Source organism: Thamnophis sirtalis, unplaced genomic scaffold (assembly GCF_051295495.1).
Source record: "Thamnophis sirtalis isolate CommonGarterSnake01/CBP01778 unplaced genomic scaffold, rThaSir2_p1.2 scaffold_4, whole genome shotgun sequence".
In the NCBI taxonomy this organism is placed as follows: domain Eukaryota; kingdom Metazoa; phylum Chordata; class Lepidosauria; order Squamata; family Natricidae; genus Thamnophis; species Thamnophis sirtalis.
Genome location: NW_028261384.1, coordinates 116,676,980 through 116,697,544, shown reverse-complemented (window position 1 = coordinate 116,697,544; position 20,565 = coordinate 116,676,980). Strand labels below are relative to the sequence as shown.

The 20,565-nt window shown below is 41.0% G+C and overlaps 1 protein-coding gene across 1 annotated transcript; it reads left to right on the top strand.

Annotated features, from left to right (window-relative positions):
• The first annotated feature begins 5,387 nt into the window (after nucleotides 1–5,387).
• TNNI3 (troponin I3, cardiac type) lies at nucleotides 5,388–19,980 on the top strand. The gene is made up of 7 exons (XM_087713854.1): nucleotides 5,388–5,594; nucleotides 6,835–6,876; nucleotides 7,712–7,843; nucleotides 9,222–9,311; nucleotides 9,483–9,659; nucleotides 17,348–17,459; nucleotides 19,459–19,980. Exons 3-6 carry the CDS (start codon nucleotides 7,715–7,717, stop codon nucleotides 17,447–17,449), a joined length of 498 nt encoding a protein of 165 aa, XP_087569980.1. The 5' UTR covers nucleotides 5,388–5,594; nucleotides 6,835–6,876; nucleotides 7,712–7,714; the 3' UTR covers nucleotides 17,450–17,459; nucleotides 19,459–19,980.
• Nucleotides 19,981–20,565: the final 585 nt, after the last annotated feature.

The following is a 20,565-nucleotide window of genomic DNA, read 5'->3' as shown; positions in this document are numbered from 1 at the left end:
AATTTAAATATTTATTTATTCATATATAATCACATAAAATCATCACTCCAACCTATGCAAAACAACCCTCTGAGGTAGGCAGGTGAAGATATTCCTGCTGATGTAAGATTATTTCGTGGCTGAATTTACATATCACCATAAACTAAAATTTGGTTTGCTTACTTCTGGGTGTTATGCACCCTGGGTATATAACAAGGCAACCAGGGTGCCCATGTCTGCATGGCCACATATACAGAGACTCATACCAAAATACATTGAAGAAGCTTGCTTTGAAAGTGATAACAAAAGACTTAAAGGATAATGTTCCCATCTGTTCTTATGTAAGCCGCAGCAGCTCTACTAGTCTTTTGGAGGATGAAAGAGGAAGGGGAGGTAAAACAGCAAGATAAATTACTTCAAATAGATCTGTATTTCACATACCATAGACCTGTAGAAGCAACGCAACATGTCAAAAGTGGATTGCCTTCCCAATCCTGTCTACCAATTGGCAGTTACAGGCGTGATATTCAGGGTTATGATCCCAATGGCCTGAAACGACATCAAAAGGGTAGAGGTTTTAGGCCTTAAAACCTGCCACAACTTGTTTTAAATGCTGCTTTCTTCTCTGCTACACAGACACACTGACAGGTGCACCCACCCACAAAGGGCAAACATTTCTGAGGTTGCCTGGACATCCAAGGAGAGTCACAAAGGATAAGCATGACTGTTGCCTTTGGTGCTTTTCAAAGTGCTATTATTAGAAAGAAGCTTTTGGTCTCTAACAGAAAAGTGTAGGTAGTCAACTCAACTTACAACCACAGTACAGCCCAAAATTTCTGTTGCTAAGTGAGACATTTGTTAAGTGAGTTTTGACCCACTTTATGACCTTTCTTGCCATAGTTGTTAAGTGAATCACTGCAATTGTTAAGTTAATAATACAGCCGTTAAGTGAATCTGGCTTCCCCATTGACTTTGCTTGTCAGAAGGTTGCAAAAAGGGATCACATGACCCTGGGACATTGGAACCGTCATGAATATGATGAGTCAGCTGCCTAGCAACCAAGTCACATGACCATTGGGATGCTGCAATGGTCATACACATGAAAAACATTCATTTTTTTTTCCAGTGGTTGTAACTTCAAACGAAATGAACTGTTGTAAGTCGAGAACTGTAGACAGATGAGAGAGAGAAGAAAGGAAAGGAAGGGAGGGGGAGGGAGGCAGGAAAAGAAAGAAGAAAGGAAGGGAAGAAAGAAAGAAAGAAAGAAAGAAAGAAAGAAAGAAAGAAAGAAAGAAAGAAAGAAAGAAAGAAAGAAAGAAAGAAGAGAACAGAATAAAAGATAGAGACCTAGAAACAGGATAGATTTTTTTTTCTTCTTTAATCATGTCTGATTGTTGGAAACTGCCTGAAAAAAATCTCTGCCATTTTCTCCACTATTTTAGTTTGCCATTGCCTTTTTCTTAGGGTTGAGAGAAAGTAACTGGCCCCAAATCACCCAAATGGCACTGTAGCTGAGACAGAGCAAAAATTCCTGGACTTCCCGTTTCTAGCCTGATGTTTTAACCACTACACCAAAATAGTTCCTCATAGGATAGATATTGTATTTGCATATTATTATATATCACAGTGTGCACATATATGCTTCTGTATTCAAGATGATGGAGATGACAGAAAACAAGGTTATGAATAATGTATTTTCTTGTTCTCTCCCCTTCTCTCATTCCAGTGTAGCTGAAAGTTGCTTTCGCAAGATGGCAGAAGAGTGAGTAGTTTTGTCTTTTAAAAAGCATGTTAGTGGGAGTTATCATACAATATGTACCAGAGGGAAGGGGGTACGGGATGTATCCTGGAGGAGATTAGTGAGCAAGACATGGGTTCAAGATCCCCAGAAGGAGTGTGCTGTTCTTTGAGCTGGCAGACAAAACTTACTCCTCAGATTAAAAATAATCCTACTAAAATGCTGGCAGCAGGGGGAAAAACTTAGGAAGCAGCTTAGGATCACGGCGGGGTGGGGGAGCAACCACGCAAAACAAAGAATTATTCAGTCTGATTTGTATCTTTCCATTTTTTCACAGGGAAGAGATCACTGTAAGTACAAATGAAGCAATTTCACCAAAACTGATAAAGGACAGTGTACTTTATTTGATACGGGCATCCTTCTCTCTTCTCTCAAGAGCCTTTAATAAATTGGGGGAAATTGTCAAGGAGTTGAGTAGAAGGTAAATTATCCAGGGAAATTTTACTCTGCTGGAGTAGTTCGGTCATTTCAGGCAAGTAAATGCCTACACTTTCACTCTTGTATGTTTTCTGAAAAGTAATGTGTAAAGCCAGTTTGGTCTAGTGGTTAAGAAGCAATGGATGGTGACAAGCAGCCTAGAACTGAGGAGAAATTTTCTGACATTTAGAACAAATAGTCAGTGGAACAACTTGCCTCTAGAAATGGTGGGTGCTCCAACACTGGAGGTTTTTAAGAAGATATTGGACGACCACTTGTCCAATGGTTAAAATGGTAGGTTTCCTATCTGAGCAGGGATTTGGACAAGAAGACCTTCAAAATCCCTTCTAACTCTGTTATTGTTATTTACATTAGGTTAGGAGCCAGAAGACTGAATTCTAGTCTCACCTTAAGCATGAAAGTTGGCTGGGTGACTTTGGACCAATCACCAAGAGACTTCTAACCCTGCCTTAAGCATGAAAGCCAGCTGGGTGACTTTGGGCCAATCACCAGGAGGCTGTGAATTCTAGTCCCGCCTTAAGCATGAAAACCAGCTGGATGACTTTGGGCCAATTACCAGGAGACAGTGAGTTCTAGTCCCGCCTTAAGCCTGAAAGCCAGCTGGGTGACTTTGGGCCAATCATCAGGAGACTGTGAATTCTAGTCCCGCCTTAAGCCTGAAAGCCAGCTGGGTGACTTTGGGCCAATCACCAGGAGACAGTGAGTTCTAGTCCCAAGGTGACTTTTGGCCACTCACTGTCTCTCAGCCCAACTCACTGTGTTGTTCTTGTAGTGGGAAAAAAAGGAGAAGGGAAAATTATTTCTTTTGAATTACCTATACAGTAATAAAAGATTAAAAAAATACATAAATAAATACATAAATAATTGTGTCCTACATCAGGTTTTTGAATCTTGCCACGAAGCACTTTCTTTCAACACTTAGGGTAAACTTGACAAAAGTTTCTTTGCCGGGTCTAGGCAGATATTAGCTCCTTAAAAAATAGTTTAAGATAAGCTTTGCAAAATGTCACCAGCGTCACTTCAGATTAAAATCTATAAATAGTGCCTGTTCCTTCATGGGGAAAAAAATAAATAAACCATCTTCATACATGGCAATTTGTACAGACTTTTCTATTAGCATATTTAAAATTTCATTTCTTAAAAGAAATCATCCCTGTTCAAGCACTCTTAAATCCCACCCCACCCCGCCTTTCCTATTTGATATCTAGTCAGGGATGTCCACAGATACCTCAAAATAATCATAATGGTGGTTGGGCCTGTGCAGTTTAGTTCCTGCCCTTTACAGACAACATACATAAAAAGGGACACAATCTGAATTTCTGGCTTGTCATTGGACTGATCTTCAATTACCGGTTCCACCACAAAACCGCGTTCGACTAAAGCGCGCTCGACGAAACCACGTAGCTGACGTCATCACAGGGCGACAACAGCGCGGAGACAGAAGCACGCTGTAAATGCTAAACCTAAAATTAACCCCTAAACCTAAACCTAACCCCCCTAAACCCTAACCCTAAACCTAACCCCAAACCTAACCCTTACCTTAACTTGAATCCGCTTGCTTTCAAAGCGCTATTTAAAGCGCCCTTCTTTCTCCGCGCTCACTGTTGTCGCCCTGTTGATGACGTCAGCGATGCGGTTTAATCGGGCGCGCTTTAGTCAAGCGCGGTTTTGTTGTGCCACGCAATTACCATCTTCCTAGCTAGCAGGGCCGCTATTAGTGGTAAACCATGCTGGCTGGGAATTCAGGGAGTAGAAGTCCACGCAGCTTAAAGTGGCCAAGGTTGAAAAACATTGCTGTAGTAGAGCAACTGATACAGAAAGCATTAACGGGGTTAGGTAGCTCTAGCAGGCCTCATTTTAGGCCTAAGGAGACATGACACCAAGAGAAATTCACACTGTATCCAAAAGGACCCTTTTCTCCATCAATACGCCTATCCTGATGAAATCACAGCAAAAAATGTAGAAGCCACTTTGAGGAATCATGAATCTGGAAAACCAAGAAAAATACTGAAGTACAGGTAGTCACTGACTAACGACGGTTCATTTAGTGACCATTCAAAGTTACAACAGCATTGAAAAAAGTGACTTATGACCATGACAATCTTTGCAGCATCCCCATGGTGGTATGATCAAAATCCTGATACTTAACCACTGGTTCATACTTACGACGGAGGCAGCGTCCCAGAATCACATGGTCACTTTTTGCAACTTTCTGACAGGCAAAGTCAAGGGGGAAGCCAGAATCACTTAACAACCAGGTTACTAACTTATCAACTGCAGTGATTCACTTAACAACTGTGGCAAGAAATGTTGTAAAACGGGACAAAACTCACTTAACAAATTCTCCCTGAACAACATAAATTTTGGGCTCGATTGTGGTCGTAAGTCGAGGACTACCTGCACTATCATCTTCCAGAATGAATCCAAAATTCAAATTCCGCTCACTCAGGCGCCATCTAGTGGCAAAAATCAGTCTATGCAGAGGTTGAGGGAAAAAAAGTTGTGCATTATTGTTAGTAGCATTTCTCACATTTCCATTTTTAATTTGCATTCTTTTTCACATGGTATTTATAAGTAAAAGGATTTGTCAGGAAAATATTGGTAGTCCTCAACTTGCAACCATTTGTTTAGTTCAAAACATTTGTTCATTCAAATTTATAATGGCACTGAAAAAAAGTGATTGACAATTGCTCTTCAAACGTACAACAGTTGCAGCTACCCACGATCAAGTAATCAAAAATTAAAGTACTTGGCAACTGGTATCTATTTATGGCGGTTGCAATGTCCCAGGGTCATGTGATTGTCATTTGCAATCTTCCCAGCTGGCGTCCAACAAGCAAAGTCAAACTGGATTTGCTTAATGACTGTATGATTCATTTAACAACTGCAGTAATTCACTTAAAAACTGTGTCCAAAAAGGTTATAAAAACAGGCACGACTCATTTAACAACCCCCTTGCTTAGCAATCTGTTCCCAATTGTGGTCATAAGTTGAGAACTAGCTATAGGACAGTGAAAGTCATCAAAGTACAAAGTACTTAAATGGACAGGAGCGGGTTTGTACCATTTCCCCCACTTACCTAAATATTCTCTCTCAAAATCTGGAATTTGGGAGTCAGAGCAGCTAGTGCAGCTGGCCTTTATATATCCCACATGTGGCTGCAGGAAGCATTTTGGAAATAATATAGTATTTAAATCTGTAGTATGAAGAAGAGGAAGAGGAGGAATACATAGAGGAGGAAGCACAGGAAACTATTGTGGAGACGACAAAAAAGGCACCAGTGGCTCCCAAACCTGCCCCTCCTCCTGCAACGGTGCCTCCCCTACGCCGAAAATCATCTGCCAATTATCGGGCCTATGCCATTGAGCCACATGACAAGGTAAGTGCCAGTCACCTTTCCAGTTGAATCAAAAACTAGAAATGCAGAAATGCATTGAAGAAAGGCGAGATTAAGAATGAGGGGGTTCAGAAAATCAAAGGAGAACCTAAACGGGGAAGAAATGCAGACATGGCAACAATGCGGCACCTTGTGTTTGTGTATGTACATATGTGTCTCTCTATTTTTAGAGAGCAATGTAAATTTATCATCATGCATGAAAACAATACAGCAAGATGAAGTTCAGGATAAATTTGCATGTCTCTCCCAGTGTAAGCTCAAAGTGCAATTTAGAAGTTGAACACATTGGTCTGCTCTATCTCAGATCGACACTCACCTTTGCGCATTTTCTGTCACAGGAGCACAAAATTGGGTGTCCAGTCTTCATCCTTACCACCTCAAATTTCCTTCTCATTTCAGGATGTTTCTGCCCCTTAAAATCTGTTCAGATCTTTCAAAAACATGGAGGCTATGTGATCTTTTCCAAATGGTCTCTGTTAGAAATTCAGTTTATATAAAGCACCACACAGGGCAAAAAAAAAATACAGTCACCATGTGCTTTACTGGTCAACTATATAACTATAACAGGAAACAGGAAACTCTACTCAAAACAAAAGAGCATAGAGTATAGACCCAAACTTGTAAATAATGCAATCTACTGGTTGAATAGTACTGTAATTATTGCATAGAAATACATTCCAGCAATGAATTCCAATAGTCTCTAGGTGTCAGTTAATCTAGACCAGGGGTATCCAACCTTGGAAACGTTAAGGTTTGTGGACTTCAACTCCCAAAATTCCCCAGTCATGCAGGCTGGGGAATTCTGGGAGTGGAAGTCTACAGGCCTTAAAGTTTCCCAGGTTGGACGTTGTATTAACCAATTTTGTTCTATTTAAGTACAATGACAATAAAGATTATACTTATACACACTTGATTTAGATTGATCCCATCTATTATTCATTTAGAAAGAAATTAAACCCACTGGACAAGCAGATTATATTTTATTTCCTATCTTTTTTTCCTCTAAGTGACTGTGGTTCTTCCTTTAGAAATTTGTCACTTCATCTGTGCTAACCAGACTTAACCAAATCAGTTGATTCTGTTTCTCTCCTTATCTATTAAACTGCTCCCCATGTTGTGAACAGGATAAGCAGCTATCACTGTAAATTTACGAAGTTCCCCTGAGCACCAACCTTCCGGAGTGTGAAATATGCCTCTTAATCTCTCTTTTGTTCCACCACAGATAAAATGCAAGATATCAGCTTCTCGGAAATTGCAACTCAAGGTAATGTGGAAACAGTGAACCTCTGGGTGTTGGAACACTTAGAAAAGAGCACAAGGTGGTAAACACTTCTGGGGGCACATTTGGCAAGTTTCCGGGAGATTGGAAGGCAAAATATAGTACATGTAGTCCTTGATTTACAGCCATTCATTTAATGATCATTTGAAATTACAACGCCACTGGAAAAAAAGTGACTTTATGACTCTTGTTCACTCTTACGGTTTTTGCAGCATCTCTGTGGTCACATGATCAAACTTTGGACGCTTGGCAACTGGCATGTATCTTTGACAGTTGCGGCCTTCTGACAAGCAAAGCCAATGGGGAAGCCAGATTCACTTAACAACCATGTTACTAGTTTAACAACCCCAGTGGTTCACTTAACAATTATGGCAAGAAAGGTCATAAAATGGGCCAAAACTCACATAACAACTGGCTTGCTTAGCAACAGAGGTTTGGGGACTCAATTGTAAGTTGAGGACTACATGTAGTGTTTGGAATCTGGTGGAAAAGACACATGGTAGATCAGATTCCAAGAGAAGAGAACACCCACACAATCACAACCACCCCCACACACATACTTGATGCAAATACCTGTTAGGAAGAAACACTTGACAAAATGGACATGACCAACCAGAATGCCCTCTGAATGTGTGATTCAACTGCCAGAAGTCTTGGATTAATATAACCCCCATTCTCAGGGTCCATCCATACATCTGCAGAGTGAGTCCCTTGGAAGGGAAAAACTAGCTTGAGCCATGGTATATTCGTCAGGTTGACGGAACACAAGCAAGATGTAAGCCCAGCTTATTGACCCAAAACTCTTTGTTTTTTCATCCAGTCAATGATGCTTCAAGTGGCTAAGAGGGAAATGGAAAAGGAAGAAGAAGAACGCTCCCAAGACAAAGAGAGGTTTCTCTCGGACCGCTGCATCCCTTTAGAAGTGGCGGGACTCAGCCTCACGGAATTGCAGGTCAGCATAGAAATGTGGGAAATGAAGGTAGGAGAAACCAGGCCAAACCGGAGAAGACCTGCTTCTTGGGTTTAGAGAAGTCAGCCTTCTCTGACTGGCTGCTTTCCAGATGTTTTGAACTTCCCGTGAAAAGCCTCTAGTTTGAAGAAAGATAAAGACAGATGCCAGATGAAAGGAAAACTCTAAAGTGTATCTTTGATCTTCAGGATAAACTAGCTTAGGTGTTGGCTTTTGTTAAGGAGGGTGATAAGCTCCTTGAGGACAGCATTCTGCATTTGCTGTACAACTTGCTTTCCGCCAGCAGCTCCAAAGCAAGAGTTGGACATGCCATCACTTGCAATATGATCCACATTCCATTTACTTTGAGGGGCAACATTACTTTAGAAGAAGCCCCCTTCAGTTAAAATTCTCATGTAAACCTACGTTCCAAATAAGCTTTCTTCAAACAGTTGCACTCCATGTATGTGAACTAGATATGAGATTTGTAGGACAACACAACTGGCAGGGCAACTGATTGGGGAAGACTATTCTAAGAGACGTCTTAGCTTTGAGAAAAATTCAGAAGTGAAATGCTACCAATTTTGACCGGTTTGCCCGAAACAATATTAAAGAAAACTACTGGTTCACCCAAACTGGTAGTAAAAAAAATGCTAGCGGTTTGGCCAAACCAGTACCTCTGGTGGTCAGCTGTGACACATGATTTATATAAGATAGAAGCAGGATTTCTAGCTAATCTAAATTGCATGGTACAGCGCATTCCCTCCCCCCTCCCCCCGCTGTTCTACTTACCTTTCAGTTGCGCCCAGTAGCAGGCTCCACCCAACTGCCCGGACATCGTCATGTCTATTTTTGACGCTCTGCGCATGCACGGAGTAGATTTCACCCCTGGAAAAATGTATAATTGTGGGTATTAATATAAATTAATAGCAATAGCAGTTAGACTTATATACCGCTTCATAGGGCTTTCAGTCCTCTCTAAGCGGTTTACAGAGTCAGCATATTGCCCCCAACAATCCGGGTCCTCATTTTACCCACCTCGGAAGGCTGAGTCAACCCTGAGCCGGTGAGATTTGAACAGCCGAACTGCTGAACTGCAGTCAGCTGAAGTAGTCTGCAGTGCTGCATTTAACCACTGCGCCACCTCGGCTCTATAGATTAAATCTCCAGCATATCTGGAGATATTGGATTGTTTCAAAATTGTTGTTTCTTTCTTTCTCCAGTTTCACCGTTCTGATTCAAGGGGTTAATGTCTAAATGAGTACTGTGTCTCATCTCTCAATAGCCTTGGAAATGCACTTTGCACTTGTTCAGGAACACTGCTCTTTATTAGTCTTGAATCTGATGTTTGATTTGTCCTATACTATCTTGTTCTCTATAGGAGGTATGTCGGCAGTTCCATGCGCAAATCGACAAAATTGATGAGGAGCGTTATGACATGGAGGCCCGAGTCAATAAGAGCATCAACGAGGTGAGCTTCTGAGCATGGGCCTTGGGTGGGATCTGGGCCACAACTGTCTTTACAGGGCATCACTTCTGGATCCTGATCATATAAGATGGGAAAAGTGCTAAGTGTATTTCAGATGAAGGATTTAGCTACTGAATTTCAATCGTGTTAACAAGTTGTCCATTCTGATTCCAGATCCAAGATTTGAACCAGAAGATTTTTGACCTGCGAGGCAAATTTAAGCGCCCTGCTCTTCGCCGGGTGCGCCTCTCAGCTGATGCCATGATGCAGGCCTTGCTTGGCTCCAAGCATAAGGTCTCTATGGATCTGAGGGCTAACCTCAAACAGGTCAAGAAAGATGACACAGAGAAGGTGAGCCCTGTAGAACCAGCAGCCAAGAATGGTGGGGCGGGGAAAGGAAGTGCATAGATCAGTGTTTCTCAACCTTGACAACTTGAAGATGTCCGGACTTCAACTCCCAGAATTCCCCAGCCAGCATTCGCTGGCTGGGGAATTCTGGGAGTTGAAGTCCGGACATCTTCAAGTTGCCAAGGTTGAGAAACACTGGCATAGATAGTGGCTTCAGAGTCATCCATTTCCTTCATTTAGGAAAAAAAGTGGGCAATCTTTGCTAGCTGGAGACTTTGAAGTTGATTTTTTTTTTTAGTGGATAAAGAGTCATTTAAACTCTCACGCACCCCCCCAAAAGAGCAAAATTAGTCCTTTTGGATATGTTTTGAATATATTTTGTTCCTTGAGCCTCTTCTGTAGAGCCTCTGCAGATCATAAATGGGGTGTTACATCCTCTTACGGCCTCCAAAAATCCCCCATTCCTGGCCTGGGATCATTGTGGGGTAGCTGAAGTTATGAGATGACTGAACTGCCTAAACTTGCATACAGTACTTGCCTGCTTATTTACTTACAGCCTGGCTGATCATTCATTGCTGGTGAATAATTTCCAGGCACAAATTTCCCATCAGTGACGTTGTGTGTCAAAAGTCTTAAATTTAGTTCTTGGCACCTTGGGCTACATTTTACCACCATTGCAGCAACCATTTATTTTTGTTACCCATAAATAGCAACCTTAAAGTTCACTTGGGAGGAAGAAAGTTGATTTAGATGGCCAGCGAGCCCTTTCTCCAATTCCTGGTTTTCATAAAAATTTCTACATTACTTCCAAATCCTGCAGGAGAATTCGCAGGGAAGGCGTCAAAAAAGTCAAGATGGCAGCCAAAACAATGCAAAAAGCATTTTCATATGTATTATGACTATTATTATTTTTGTTGTTGTTGTTGCATGGTTAATCTTTGGTGAGATTCAAAGCCTTTGGGGCTGGTTGGTAGCTCAACAGCTCGAGTCCTAACCAAGGACCTAGGAACTGTTAAGGTAACATCGGAGGATATATGCTGTTCCAAGTAGGGTGGTTTTTTGTAGAATCAGGATTTTCAAGCCTGATAGATTTAGAATTTCCAAATAGCGAGGTAGCCCTTTGGGTATTGCTCCAAGGGCTCCAATTACAATCGGGACAACACACGGTTTCTTTTTCTGCAGTCGCTCAACCTCAATTTGCAAGTCCCGGTATTTTGTGATTTTTTTTCTTGCTGTTTATCTTCAATTTGTGCATCACCAGGTATTGCAATGTCAATGAACCATACTTTTTTTCTTTTCAATTATTGTTATGTCAGGTGTGTTGTAGGCCAAGTGCCTGTCAGTCTGGATTCTGAAGTCTCACAAGATCTTGACTTTCTCATTCTCTAAAACCTTCTCAATCTGATGGTCCTAGTGGTTTTTGCTATACTCAAGTCCAAACTTTTGACAGTTTCCAGTGAATGATCTTAGCAACGCGGTCATGCTGTTGTAGGTAGTCAGTTTGTGAAATTTTGCTGCACCCACTGATCAAGTGGTCGACTGTCTCGTCTTTCTCATTACAGAGGCAACATTTGCTGTTGGTGGTAACATGTTGAATTTTTGCCTTCATGTAGTTTGTGGTTAAGGCTTGTTCTTGAGCTGCCAAAATAAAGTCTTCTGTGTCTTTTTTCAGTGCTCCTGATCTTAACCAGTTCCAAGTTAGCTTTTGGTCAGCTTTGCCTTCAATACTTTTCAAGTATTGGCTATGCATAGCCTTGTTTTTCCAATTTTCAGATCACTTCTCAATTATTTCTTTCTTATATTCAGCTTTTGACTTAGTTGTCTTTAAAAGGCCTCCTTTATTTACTTCCTTAATCATTGGTTCTTCACTTTTCTGGATGTAATCATTCAAGCTGTGTTTTTCTTCTTCTACAGTCTGTTTTACTTGTAGGAGTCCTCGACCACCCTCTGCTCTTGGTAAATATAATCGGTCAACATCACTTTTAGGGTGCAAAGCATGATTCATTGTCATAAGCTTCCTTGTTTTTCTGTCCAAATTGTCCAACTCCATCTTGGTCCAATCAATTATTCCTGCAGAGTATCGGATCACAGGTATAGCCCAGGTATTTATGGCTTTTATGATGTTTCCTCCACTCAATTTGGACTTTAATATCTTGCGAATTCGTCGAATGTACTTGGCTAAAGTTAATTCCTTGACTTTATTATGCATTAAGTCAGAGGCCTCTAAAATTCCCAAGTACTTGTAGCCTTCTTCTGGTTTTACTGCCTTTATCATTTCTTCATTCTCAAGTTCTATTCCATCATCTTCTATAACCTTGCCTGCTTTGGTTGCCATTGTTGCACATTTGTCAATTCCAAACTGCATACCAATGTCTTGGCTAAATTCTTTTGTGCTTTCAATTAATAAATTTAGTTCATCTTTTGTTTTACCAAACAGCTACAAATCATCCATGTACACAAAGTGCAAAATTTTCAGTCCTTTCTTTGCAAGTTCATATCCATAGTTCATCTTCTTCAAAATGATTGTCAGTGGTAGCTGACATTATTATTATTATTATTATTATTATTATACAATTGTATTACAGCGGCCAGTTGTTTCGCCGGATTTGGCATTGGTTACTAGTCGGGCCTCACCCAGGGGCCTAGGACGTCGTAATGTATTTTCGTAATATGCGTGCAGATCCAAGCAGTGCGGCTTTTTGCATTTGACTGATGGTGGTTTTGTCAATTTTTAACTGTTTTAAATGTAATTCCAGTACTTTTGGTAAAGCACCCAGTGTGCCAATTACCACTGGAATTATCACTGCTGGTTTGTGCCATAGTCGTTGAATTTCGATTTTTAAGTCCTGGTATCTTGCGATTTTTTCATGTTCCTTCTCGGCGACCCTGCTATCACCTGGTATTGCGATGTCTATGATTGTGACCTTATTTTTCTCAATCAGTGTGATGTCTGGTGTATTATGCGCCAGTATTTTGTCGGTTTGTATACGGAAATCCCACAAGATCTTGACCATTTGATTTTTGGTGACTTTTTCAGGCTGATGTTCCCACCAGTTTGTTGCTGTTTTAATATTATAATTTTTGCACAAATTCCAATGGATCATTTGTGCTACTGAATTGTGCCGCAATTTATAATCAGTCTGCGTGATTTTTTTTACAGCAGCTGAGTATGTGATCAACAGTTTCATCAGCTTCTTTGCAAAGTCTGCATTTGGCATCATCAGAGGATTTTTCGATTTTGGCCTTAATGGCATTTGTGCGGATAGCTTGTTCTTGTGCAGCCAGGATTAGTGACTCTGTTTTTTTCTTTAATGTACCTGTTGTTAATCATAACCAAGTTTGTTCACTGTCCACTTTATCTTTTATTTTTTCAAGAAATTGGCCATGCAGTGCTTTGTTCTGCCAACTCTCAATTCTTGATTTTATCACATCTTTTCTGTATTCTTGTTTCGTCTGTTGGGCCTTCAGTAGATTTTTGTTCTTTACTTCGATTAATAGATGTTCTTGACTTTCTTTTAAATAATCAGCCAGTGTATGTTTTTCTTCTTCAACTGTTTGCTTCACTTGTAATAATCCTCTGCCACCTGATTTTCAGGGCAGGTATAATCTATCAGTATCACCACGTGGATGTGAACTGTAGTGCATTGTCATTAGTTTCCTGGGTTTTCGGTCCAAAATGTCCAAATCAGCTTGTGTCCAGTTAACTATATCAGCTGTGTATCTTATAACTGGTATTGCCCAGGTATTTATGGCCTTGATTGTATTTCCACCATTCAATTTAGATTTCAAAATTTTCCTAACTCTGTTGGTGTACTCTCGTCTGACAATAGTTTTTACTTCTCCATGCTTGATGTTATCCAACTGCAGAATGCCTACGTATTTGTAGGCTTCATTTTCGTTTCATTTAATTAGTTGGCCATTGGGCATTTCAATTCCTTCACATGCAGTGATTTTGCCCCTTTTTATGGATACAGTGGTGCATTTTTCCATGCCAAACTGCATTGAAATATCGGTGCTGAATACTCGGACTGTGTTTGTCAATGATTGGATTTCTATTTCTGACTTTCCATAGAGTTTCAAATCATCCATATATAGTAAATGCGAAATTTTTTCAGCTTCTTTGGCTGTTTGGTAGCCTAATTTCATTTTTTTTAAGACTACTGATAGTGGGATCATTGCGATGATGAAGAGAAGAGGTGAAAGTGAATCACCCTGAAAAATTCCTCGCTTGATATTAACCATTCCGTAGTTCTCATTCCCTACTGCCAACTCAGTTCTCCATTGTTTCATCGCCTTTTCAGTAAAGGATGTAATATTTTTGCTAATGCCAGTTGTTTCTAAGCATTTTATGATCCAACTATGTGGCATTGAGTCAAATGCCTTTTTGTAATCAATCCAGACCATATTCAAGTTCATTTTTCTGTTCTTACAATTTTCTAATATCATTTTATCAATTAGGAGCTGATCTTTTGTGCCCCTGCTCCTTCTTTTGTTGCCTTTTTGCTCTACTGGCAAGATGTTGTTTGTTTCCAAATAATCCATCATGTTATCTGCAATAATGCCTGTGAGTAAGCATGTTATTGGTCTGTAGTTTTCAGGTGTTGTTCCTGTAGTTGCATCTTTCTGAATCAAGTATGTTTTTCCAGTTGTCAACATTCATCAACTTGGCCCTTTTGTAAAATTTCATTCAGTTGCCTGGCCAATATTGCATATAGACTGGTCAGATATTTGAGCCAGAAACCATGTAATTGGTCCTTTCCAGGTGATATCCAATTCTTTACCTTTTTAACTTGATTTTTGACCATCTCAGTTGTTATTTCTAATACTTGCATTTGTTTGTTGCCAATGCTTTTCTCAAAGTCATGTATCCACTTTGCTTCCTTATTGTAGTCCTTTGCATTTTCCCACAATTCTTTCCAGAATTCAACTGTGGCCTGCTTTTCTGGTTTTTCACTTTTGGTGCCACCATTCACATTAAGACTTTGATAAAAACGCCGTTGGTCTGATTGAAATTGCTGATTTTGTTTATATTGGATGATTCGTGCCTCATATCTTTCAATTTTTCTAGCTGTTGCTGTTATCTGCTGTTTTACAATCTCTACAGCTTCATTGATGTTTCTTGTATCCAATCTATATCTTCTGATTAGCCGATCTATGATTTTGTTGTTTTTAAGCCGTTGCTCATGCATGTTCTTTAAGTTATTAGCATCTGCCCTTAATTTTTTGACTTTTTGTTCTAATCGGATTTTCCACTTTGGCTTTGATGCTTTTTCTGTTGTGTGACTAGGCACTTTGATTTTAATGCCTAGTTCATTAGTGACTATTACAGGTGCGCTGTACATTAACTGGTTCGTTTCCAAGATGGGTCCCGATTCAATTGTTGAAAACACTGCATTAACCATTTTCATGATAGGGGCCAAAATTTTCTTAGGCACAGTTTTTAGTGATGGTAAACGTTGCCTTTCCTCATTAAGCAGAAAATGCTCCATGATCTTATCCTTCAATTCTTTTTGTTTTTGAGTTAGTTCATCAGTTGGTTCAATGATAACTGGTTCTAGTGGTAGTGGTGTTATTTCCTCCCCGAGAGCTTCTTCTGGGAGTTCTACTATAATGTCTTTAGTTGTGTCTTGAATATCAGTTATTTCCGCTTGTGATATTGTTTTTTTGGTTTTGCAATTTGCCTGAATTTCCTCAAGTTCAACTTCACTAAACACTTTATTCCATATAATAAATCGCCTTTGATCTGCTAGTCATTGTTCACTAACATTTGAATCTGGATATTGTTGTTTCCATAATTCATACATTCGCTTTACATAACCTCTTTTTTTCTGGCTCTGAGTTGTAGTAGCACGGTTTTCATCTGCACTATATTTTTGTCATTTTGTTGGCTGGTCCACTTGTAGCCCACTTGTCGACAGATGTCCAGGGACCCCAACATCCGCCGCAGCCCTTGTTAACCCGCGCGACGACCAATGCGGTATAAAATTTTTATTCGTTTCTTTCTCCATATTGTATGGGTTGGCAGGTTTTTTTTATGGGGCCAGGTTGCCAACCTGACCCCAACCCTCCTCCTTTCTCATCCCGGCTTGGGACCGGCAATGGCGGAGTTGTTGTTGTTGTTGTTGTTTCCTTTCTGGAGGACAGCCTTTTTTCCTAGGACATTACTTGCAAAGGTACAAAGAAGGTTTCTCAACCATAGAAATTTCAAGATATGTGGACTTCAACTTCCAGAATTTCCCAACCATTCTCATGCTTCACCTTACAGTTGTCAAGGTTGGGAAACCCTGGTATAAAGGAACATGTATAAAGTCTGCTTGGGGAAAGGGGAATAGTTGGGCTGCTTATGAGTTTTGAAAAACCTCTGCATTTCAAGAACACATGTAGTAGTGGTTCTCTTTTCCTCAGTCTGAGTACTTATTCAACCAAGACCACATCTTAAACAATGTAGAAAGATTTCTCATAACAACATAAATCCCTTTGATCTCATCCAGAGAACTGAATTGCTGGAAGAAATATCCAGGTCCAGGTCCAATCTGGGAGAAAGGTACTGGAGACAAAATGGAGGCTGGAGGCTAATTGGAAAGGGGGACCATTTATTGATCAACCAAAGCACATGTTTGTGGTTCTGCTGCAGTTCCTGATATGGAGTTGAGAGTGCGGGGGGGGGGGCTTTTATACCTTCTCTTGGGCTTTGCACTTGAGCTTCCTGTTTCTGTGCAAGAACATGTATTCTATTGGCTGTTGTCAGACTCCTATGGGGCCGTGTAGGAGTCATGTTTGTCTGAGCTAAGATTGGTTGAAGTTTGGACTGCTGATGCAATCCAAACCCTGGAGCTGGAGGTCTTTTGTCTTGTAGATAGGCTGGCCCAGTTTTTCTTAATGGGCACCAAATATCTGCTGAGGGTAGGGAGTTGCTTTCTGTATTTAAAACATGTTGGGGTTTATTAATCATCCAGAAAATATAATATTCTGACTTTTTAAATATTTCCCAAAATATTTCATTCTTCTAAGAGAGGAGCGGGTGCTAAATTTTTACAGAGCGATGCAAAATTCAGGAACATCCAATTACCTCATGGGCACAAGTAACCTTTCCAAATTTGTGGGTATTATAGATTGGTTTTCCAGGAGAAGAGGAACATTCTCAACAGTAAGAACATCTCTTAGCTGTGAAAGGAATTCCATTCATTAAAGTTTCCTATGGCTGGCTTACTTACTTACCCCATGAAACAAAGGGGACCAGGACTTCTAGGGAATAGGGCTCACTGTCAGAGGCGGTATTCTGCCAGTTCTCCCACTCAGACGTCATCACGGACGCTCCACACATGCGCAGAGGGTTGTGCGCATGTGTAAAACCACAGCACGCGAGTGAAGCACACACTGCCGGTTACGAACCAGTAGCGAAGGTAAGAGAAAACCATGACTGGTCACAGTGGTGATTTAAGAGCATAGAAATCCAGATTGTAGTCCATTCTCAGTTTTGGAAGCTCCATGAGGGACCTGGGGACCAGCCACTGCCTCCCAACCAATCACATCGGGCTGATGTGGGGAAGAATATGAGAAAGGAAAACTGTGTAAGCTGCTCTGAGCTCCAAGAAGTATAAATGAGCTAACAGGACACAAGTTACTCCTCCCACAAAGCCTGGGACTCCACTGATTTCCCGGCCCTTGGTCTCTTCCCCCACCCCTCACAGGAGAATCGGGAAGTAGGTGATTGGCGGAAGAATATCGATGCTCTGAGCGGCATGGAAGGACGCAAGAAAATATTTGAGACCTCGGTCGCAGGGCAAGCCTGAGGCACGCAAGGTGAGAGAAATTCCTTCGGGGATGTATGTGTGAAAATACAAATAGTCCTCAGCTTACAGTCATTTGTTTAGTGACCATTTGAAGTCACAGCAGCACCTGATCCTCACACTTACGACTGTTGCAGCATCCTGGAGTCATGGGATTGCCATTTGTAACTTTCCCAGCCGATTCCCGACAACGAAAGTCAATGGGAGAAGCCAGATTCAGTTAACGACCCTGTGATTCACTTAGCAAGTGCAGTGATTCAATTAATAACCATGGCAAAAAAAGATTGTAAAATAAGTGTGACTCACTTAACAACTGCCTTGATTGGCAGCAGAAATGTTAGTCCCAATTGTGGTTATAAGTCGAGGAATATTTGTGGATGGGTTGCTTGCATATTTACGTTAAAGGATAGATGTGATGGCTACTCAAATCCAAGACCATCACTGCTATTCAGATATTGCAACTAGAAAAAGGCCTCTTCCCTCCCAGATGTTTGTCTCTACGTTCAAAAATGTATATGGCCACCCACCTGGTGATATATAACTCACAAGCAATAAAAATAATACAACCAAGGATCAAAAGAATCAGCTGCCCAACCAACAACTGCACCAGGGGTGGGTTCCTGCCAGTTCTAACCTCTTCTATAGAAGAGGTTCCACAAATCTACAGTGCCGTTTAGAACCGGTCCCAGCTCCCTCCCCCCGCCCATCTGCACATCATCCAGATGAAGAGCGAGAGAAGGAATTCTGGGAGTTGAAGTCCACAAGTCTTAAAGCTGTCAAGTTTGAACACCCCTGGGTTTTTTTTTTTCTAAAGGGTTATGGATGCAAGGGTCTTGTAACTTGACAGCTTTAAGACTTGCACACTTCAATGCCAGAATTCCTGAGCCAACATTTTGGTTGCTAAGCAAGGGTGTTGTTAAGTGAGTTTCACCACATTTTACAAGTTGGCCATGCCCACCCAGTCACATGGCTGCCAAGCCACTCCCACCCGGTCACATGGCTGCCAAGCCACTCCCACAAAGCAGGCCACACCTACAGAAGAGGTTCTAAAAATTTTTGAAACCCACCACTGAACTGTACCCATTCATTTCTACAATATTTGGGCTCCAACCTTCCTATTTTAGCTTTTGGGAGCCCATGCAGCTCTTCAACAGTGGTATAACATGGGCAAACTGAGGGATGGCCATTACAGTGTGACCTGCCATTTCAAGACCAGTTGTAATTTCCAAATGGTCTCCAAGGGCAGCCCCATGTAAAGAGTATTGCAGTAATCCCGTCAGAAAGTCACTAAGCCATGAGTGACCATATTTTAGTTTGTTCTACCCCAGCCTTCCAAAATTCAGAGTCCTCCAAATAGGTTGGCTTAGGACACTTAAAATTCCTATCCAATTTTTCAATACTACTGGTAGTCCTCGACTTACAACAGTTCATTTACCGCCAGTTCAAAGTTACAACAGCACTGAAAATAATGACTTATGACCATTTTCCACACTTATGACGATTGCAGCACACCGATGATTACATGATCAAAATTTAGATGCTGGGCAACTAATTCATATTTGTGACGGTTGCAGTGTCCTGGGGTCATGTGATTACCTTTTGTGATCTTCTGACAAGCAAAATCCATGTGGAATCCACATTCATTTAACAACCCTGTTACTAATTTAACAACTGCCATGATTTACCTAAGAAACGTAGGAAGATGGTCATAAAATGGGGCAAAAATCACTTACCCGCTGTCTCTGCAACAAAAATGTTGGGCTCAATTGTGGTTGTAAGTAGAGGACTACCTATATCCTAACAGTCCTTATAATTCCCAACAACTTTTGCTACATTAGTCCAATTTAGCACAATAATCCTAAGTCTGAAGAATTTTAGAAAAGTGCTTTTCTTCTGGGTGATACGAGGTTGCAGAGACCCTTGCAAACTAGGACATGGCTGTTCAGAACAGTTTCCTAAACTTTCCCGTATCTTTGTCTCCCCACCCCACCCTTTCTTCCCCTTTTTTTCAGGTGTGGTTTCCTGTGTGATCTCTGATCTGTAGATGCTATCAATCCCTTGTGAAACCTCATCCTCCGACCACGTTCATCATTGGAGCAAAAACCTCACCTTGGAATTTTGTTCTCTACAATTTCCCTCCCTGTTGCTCTGGGGAGCATATTAGCTCTGACCCTCATCACAAGAACAATGCGTTTAAAACTTGGAGTAGGCATGCTTGTATCGATAGTACAAGCAGCAGCTTGGGTGCCATCAAGTCTTCAGAAATGCTGCAGAGGACATGCGTTAGACATGGGGTAGTCCGATCTTGAGAACTTAAAACACTTAGACTTCAACTCCCAGAATTCTCCAGCCAGCCATGATGGCTGGGGAATTGTGGGAGTCGAAGTCCACCAGTCTTAAAAGTTCCCAAGGTTGGAGGTGTCCTGCTTTAGATCTTGAATTTGCTCAGTGCCTCTCTGTTCTCATTAAAGCAGCTCAATTCTTCTTTCAGGATTCCACACTAACAGGAAAAATAAAGGAGTTGCTGCTTTAAAGGTGGCATGAAGAATGGATCTCTTTTAAAGCGGGGGGGGGGGGGATTTCTTTTCTTTTTTTTAAAGTTGTTGCTGAGATTTTGCAAGAGTTGGGTTTTACATGGTTGCGCTACTTTAGTCAAGAGACGAGAGATGCTGTGTTCCTTTTGCAAAAATAATCCCATTAACAAGCAAAAGCAATTTCAAAACATACTAATAGTAGGACGATCCTATCTAAACAATTGCGGCCACTAGATGGCCGTCAAGAGTTAAGATTTGGAGCATCTCTTTGCTACAACCTAATGGTGGAATGGTTTGTTACAGCTCAAATACAGTACAGGTAGTCCTCCACTTATAACAGTTCATTTAATGACTGTTCGCTTAAGGTCTCACTTAAGACCTTTGCAACATTCCTATGGTCACAAGATCAAAAATTCAGACGCTTGGCAACGGTTCATATTTATGACTGTTGCAATGTCCGGAGTCATCGTATCTCCTTTTGTGTCCTTCTGACAAGCAGACTCAATGGAGATTCACTTAACAACTGTGTTACTAATTTACCAACCACAGCGATTCACTTAACAATTGTGACAAGAAAGGTCATAA

Bases quoted from the DNA above. Each gene is read 5' to 3' on its own strand.
- TNNI3 (XM_087713854.1), top strand. From the start codon at position 7,715: ATGATGCTTCAAGTGGCTAAGAGGGAAATGGAAAAGGAAGAAGAAGAA. The intron at 9,312-9,482 runs GTGAGCTTCTGA...TTCTGATTCCAG, and splicing joins TCAATAAGAGCATCAACGAG to ATCCAAGATTTGAACCAGAA. The intron at 9,660-17,347 runs GTGAGCCCTGTA...CACCCCTCACAG, and splicing joins AGAAAGATGACACAGAGAAG to GAGAATCGGGAAGTAGGTGA.